Below are 6,000 nucleotides of genomic sequence, written 5' to 3'. Positions count from 1 at the left end.
CCGCCCACCTCCTGCCTCCCTCCCTCTTTCCCTCCCTCTCCTCCAGAATTAAAGTTGGGACAGTCGCGCTCCGGGGATGGGTGCGAGCCAACGCCTGTGCCGCCGGCTCGCTCTGCTCCGTCCCCAGATCGCCCGGAGCCCGCGCCCTCGCCCGCCCGCCCAGGAGGGATGCTGCTCCGGGAGCTGCTGGGACTGCTCCGCTGCTGCTGGCCCTCCCTGCTACTGCACTGTGCCCTCCACCCGCTCTGGGGCTCCGTCCAGGTAGGGCCGCGCTCAGGGGGCCGGGGGCGGCTGTAGAGCCCCGGGCGGCACCGCGGAGGCGGCGGGCGGTGGTCCCCGGGCGGGGAGAGCCGCGGCTCTGCTGGGCACGGCGCGGTGCGGCCCGGGATGCGGGACCGAGAGGGTGAGGGAGCGGCAGGGCCCGCCTCGAGCCCCGGGAGCGCCCAACTTGCTGCGGCCGGAGCGAGGTGGAGCGGAGTTTCTTCAGCGAGCGCGTTTCGGTGGCGGCACGCACGGAAGATGCGGTGCTCCGGAGGGCTCGTTCTTGGGAGTGTTCCGCCGTGGGGTTTTGGTGTTGGTTGCGATCTGAGGGGTTAATTTGCTTAAACCTCAAATCAGGGTTTTCCAACTCCGCGCCGGGTGTCGGTGGGTGACCTTGGTGGTGGTGTGGGGTGAGCTGGAAGGTGCCCCACGGGCAGGAGGGAATAGGGAGGGAGAGCGCCCATCCAGCTCAGGGAGCGGAGCAGCGGCACAGCTCGATTCGAATGCATCACTTGGGTATTTTAAAGTTTATTTATAACATATGTCTTCAGCCGAGTGACTGATGAGGCAGCTGAGTGCTGTTCAAGAACAGCACAATTGCAGTTTCTTGGAGAAAACACGGTGGAGACTCCGCATCTTTCACTCCTTGTTCTAAACTTAGTGACTCCCCAGAGATTAAACAGAGATGTTTCAGCATCTCGTGTCTGGCTGTGAGCGACAAAGAGGATCTGTGCACCTTGCAGATTAAAATGAGCAGAAACACGGCAAAACCAACATCTTTCAAACTAATGCCCCCATCATAAAAATCTCAGCCAGCACCACCCTGCTGCTGTCCTGCTCAGGTGTGCAGATTGCTGGCTGTAAGGCAAAGCTGTCACTGCATTTTTTGAGGGAAACGCAATTGTGCGAGAAGAGATGCCTCCCAAAATTCCTCTCCTGTAATCAATCCATCAGTCAAGAAGACAAAAAAATATCTTGCATAAACATCTTTGTGGCAAACTACTTAAGTGACCTCATGCAATCTTTCAATAGCTGTTATGTTTATAAGTTTAAACCGTCCGTGAGATCTGCAAAAGCCAAGGGGTCCAGACTTCTCTTGCAAAGCTTTGTTGTCCCATTCTTCACCTATGCTTGTGCTATTGCCTACTGCTCTGTGCAAGGGCAATCAGTAAGACTCTTGCTTTTTGCCCAAACACATCTGTGTATCCCAGGACACCCTGGCAGGTACCAGAGGAAAGGATGGTGTGGAGTGCTCACCAGTGCACCGACGTACTGGGATTGGAGCTCACTCCTCTTTGAATCTCTCCCCCGGCTCCCTTCCCCATGTTGAGTTATAACCATTGCTCTTATCATCGAAGTCTTCCTTTGATGATGACTGACCCAGGGGTCCCACTGTATCCCTGCTCTATCTACAACAGCCCTTGCGGTTTCTCATTTCTCCCAGCCCCTCTCTACCCATCAGCTGTGCTCTGACCTGTGTGTGGCATGGCCTTCCTCACCATGTCTTGGTGCTCCTTCCTTGGGCCCTGCCTTGAGGTGCTTAATAGAATCAGTCAGATACAAATCAGAGGAGCAGCATGATTAAAATATGTATGTATGCATATATATTTTTTTCTTAGCCTAATAGCCAACACAACGACAGGAGGAAAGGCATGATTCTGTCAGAAGTTTTTGACACAATTAAAAAAGTCTATCAGTATGTGCAGTGATAAATGGTAGTCATGTCTTTTCTGGTTTTGTATGGATTTGGATTATCTGTGATGTGAATTACGCAGAGCTGCTCTGGGATTTACACGACATTGTTGAGATCTCATCTCTGTAGACTGGTGCAAGATGCAAGTTCTCACCACCTCAGCATGATGTTAGAGGTCTCAGTGGCACTTCTCTTTTCAAGCTTTCCTTCCTTTACCTGGTTCACAGTCACCAGAGGGCCATGGTCAGGAGACTGTCCCACTCCATAGAGCATGCTCATGGACTGCCGCAGCCCTGCGGGAGTCTACTGGAGTGCTGAGCTCCTCTGGCCACATGCATATTGGTTTTCCTACCCTGCACAAGGCAGGACCAGACCCACTGCTTCTGCAGGAAGTCTTGGATTAAGCAGAAGTGTGACAGATACAGATTTCCACTGGGAAACTACAAAAGGGAATCAATGTTTTCCATTTTTTGCTTGCTTTTCCCTGGGCATTTGTGGATCAGATTTTCATTGCCATGAATACTTAAAAAACACTTGCCTTTTTGCAAAGCATGTTCATATCAAAGGTACAAAACAGTAAAGTCAACTCTCTATTTTCAGAGCAGGAAAAAGAATGCTTCTCCTTGAAGGCCAGGCAACATGTGCACCCAAGCTGACAAATGGCCAGACAGACAGCCAAGTGGCGAGGAGATATGTCCATGGAGCTTACAACACCAGGGCTGGAGAGTGCGGGAGGACAGAGGGGAGTGCACCCAGGGTCCAGAGCCAATCCTTCTCCAGGGCTTTGAGTGGGTGCTCATTAGCAGGGCAGGCCAGAGAGGGATGGGGCTTTCTCAGTGGGTCTGTTTTTCTCTTGCCAGCTCCTGTTAAAGCAGCTTACCTTTGAATTACAGACAGTGGTAAAGAAACGTGGAGCAATTTATTTCATCATCCTCCGCAAGGACAGAATTTTTCCCCAAAGCATATTTTCGAGTGATTTGTTCTGCTTACCTTTACAAGATACAAGTAATAGCCTTCTTTCCTTGCATAAGAAGACTAACAGACATGAATACTGTGGGGTTTTTTTTCTTGAAAATAAGCCAAATGTCTTATTTTTTTCTCAAATCTATCTCACTACCATTAGTTAATCTTCTTGCAGCAGTCCTTGACCATTTCTCTGCTCCTCAAGGCCACAGCCTCAATTTGTGTCTTTCCTTTTCCTGACAGATTTCAGCCAACTTAAAATATCCTTGTTCTTCTTTACCAACCCTTGAAGGCAAAATCTATGTTCCTGTAGGTATCTTCCATCAGCTGGACATTGTATTGAGTGAAAAGAGAAGAGAACCAAATAGGTGTCAAAGCCAATGCTCTCACATTTTCGTTCTTTCCCAAGCATTCAAAATGACTGTGGGCAATCTCGAAAAATGATTCAGAGTGAGATATGTGGAGACCAAACAAATCTTTTTTTTTTCAGAAATGTTATCAAAAAAGTATACAGAAGCAGAGTGTGGTTGGACATGCATAGGGTTAATCTTGTCTGCAAAGTAACTGAGAAAAATACCCACTGGTTTCTAAGGACACTCTATTATCAGCCTAAGGTAGAAGAGCCTCCACAGATTTAAAAGCAGTCAATAGTCTAAAAAAAGACCAAGCAAACCTTTTGTTTCTGGTTGATATTAAGTTAGAGCAATAATTCAGTGTACCTCTTCCATACCAGCTCCATGTTCAGACTCATATACACAAAGCTACTTCTGGTCTGCACATGAGGTTGGCTTCAAGACTACTGGATGGTATTGCCCTGTCTCTGTTTTCTCCCATTTTACTGGCTCCCACGAGACTGTAGGAAGCCATAGGGTTTATCAACCAGAGAACCAAGTAGGGAGTGATAATTAGAGCTGGGGGTTGGCATTGCTGCCTGATCAGCAGCTGAGGCTGGCAGAGCGATGCTGCCCCACTTCTATGTCAGTGCTGCAGGTGCTGCCCCATGGTCCCACCTCGGGGTGCCTCTGGGCAAGCCACTGGCACCCTTGGCCCAGCACACAGACAGCCCCACGGGAGCCAAAGTGGTGCAGAGAGAATATTCTGCTGCCTGTGATCACTTATGTTAAAAATAAATGCACCTACTTAGCAGACAGATTTATTACCAGCTCTGAGAGATTATGAAGCCAAGTCACTTTGATTCATTAGAGCGTTTGGAAGTTTGTGTAAGTTCCTGGAAGCTGTCTGGGATGGTCTCTAACCAGCCTCATACTGTTACCTGGCAGTGAAGGGAAAGTTCGAAAGCGCTCCTGCTGAATTTGTCTCTCCCTGTGTTTGGTAATTGATGTTGACGTGCTGTTTAAACAACTGATTGTCCTGACTTGTGCCTCAGCTATGCATAGCTCTTTCTGTTCTTTTCTTCCCTCTCTGTAATATTTAATCAACAAAGCCCTACCTCTATTTCCCCAAGGCCAGAGCAATGCATCTTTCTGCATTTAGAAACCTCCTACACATGTGAACATGTCCTTGGTGCAGTGATGTTGTTTTAATTACCCACATCTCTTTTTTTGGCCAGAAATACATGAAAGGCCTGTGTGCTTCCTGCAGTGGAGAGGAGATGGGCTCTGTCCCAAAGCTGGCCGGGGAAGGGAGGTGAAGCCTGGGTGGGAGTGAGGAGAAGGCGGCCTGTGGGGATAGAACTAGATAATTGCTAAAGGTCCCTTCTAACCCAAATTGTTATGTGCTTCTGTGAGCCCTGAGTGGCCATGGAGACAGGCAACAGGGCAGAAGGGGCTGTCTGAAACAGGCCAGAGAGGCTGGAATGAGACATCCTCTGTGTGGTGACCAACATGCCATGGAAGAGAGCTGAGTAAAGAGGATGATATTAAGGCAGAACTATTAGTATGATAACCCTCTCAAGTCCAAGCTTACAAGGCAACAGCTGAATGTTTGTGTGATTTTCCTTAGCTTCAGTGAGACGAAGGTCTGTTGTGAGTATCCCTTATTTTCCAATTGAGTTTGAATCCTTTTGAAAAAAGGTTGACTTAGAGACCCCCGAGATTAACAGCAGATCCTGCAATATTCCACAGATTTCCTTTTCATTAGGGACATACTCCTTTACATTTTATAGCACTAGATTAGGAATTTTGCAGTTACTGAATATCCTTATTTACATGTTTCTAGGCATATAAATATTATTTCTGGTAAGAAAAATATGTTGTTAAAGTGCTCCTTGTCATGACTAGATTTCAATGCTGAACGTATGCATCCTGACTAAATCATTGGCCAGGGCCAAGCAATGTCTACATGTGGGTTCAGCAATGCTTACACTTGGGTTCTGCAGTGCCTCAGGTTGTGGCATTTCCATTTTGACCAAGTCTTCCATGCAGTCTGCAGATGAGTAGATGGGGGCTTCACCTTGCCATGGTAGGAGGTAAAGCATGTCTCCAGACATGAAAGGGAAGCTAGCAAAACAGGAGAGATCTCCAGCTCTTGGTTCTGCCATAAGGAAAATGAGAATAATCCTGACCCTAAATGTCTTGCAATTTTTATTAGCTCTCTTTGGCTTGCAGCAATGACCCCGTGAATAATGCATGCTATTAGATGGCTTTCCTAAGGAAAGAAGGCTTACGCAACCACATTGTCTGCCACTACCCGCCTGCTCCCTATCCCATAATAATTCAGAAACCAGCCAGCCACAGTCAGAAGTAAAGAAGTCTTGATGATACTGTGTTAAGTAAAACATAAAATTGAGACCTTGTAGGGAAGAGACCTTGTGTCCTCAGTGAGGAACAGGCAGTGGCAGGAGCTCAGTTCTCACCAGGAGCTGAGGTGCCACTTGGGAAAGCTCAAGTTCAAGAAGCACGTTCATGGGAAATCAGTTTTCCTTCTTTCTGCTGCTCGTGCCATGACTTGTTTCTCCACAGATCACTCAGGGTGAGCCCCAGAAGTCATGCTCCAAGCCTGTAGCAGACGAAGTCCCAGAGAGCTGCCAGCAGATCTGCCAGTGCAGGCCTCCACCACCACCACCACCACCACCTCCTCCTCCCCCGCCACCCCCCAGGCTGCTGGTGGTACCGGGTAAGTGG

The 6,000-nt window shown here is 48.5% G+C and overlaps 1 protein-coding gene across 2 annotated transcripts in view; it reads left to right on the top strand.

Annotated features, from left to right (window-relative positions):
- PRIMA1 (proline rich membrane anchor 1) overlaps nt 7–6,000 on the top strand; it is a 44,649-nt gene continuing 38,655 nt past the window's right edge. For both annotated transcript variants that reach the window (XM_021401955.1, XM_021401956.1), the window contains exons 1-2: nt 7–261; nt 5,839–5,992. In XM_021401955.1, coding sequence (XP_021257630.1) covers nt 169–261; nt 5,839–5,992 — 247 coding nt within the window. In that variant the 5' untranslated portion in view covers nt 7–168. The remainder of the gene's footprint in view (nt 262–5,838; nt 5,993–6,000) is intronic.

The sequence above is a fragment of the Numida meleagris genome, chromosome 6, assembly GCF_002078875.1.
Source record: "Numida meleagris isolate 19003 breed g44 Domestic line chromosome 6, NumMel1.0, whole genome shotgun sequence".
Lineage (NCBI taxonomy): Eukaryota > Metazoa > Chordata > Aves > Galliformes > Numididae > Numida > Numida meleagris.
This window is presented reverse-complemented; position numbering and strand designations above follow the sequence as displayed.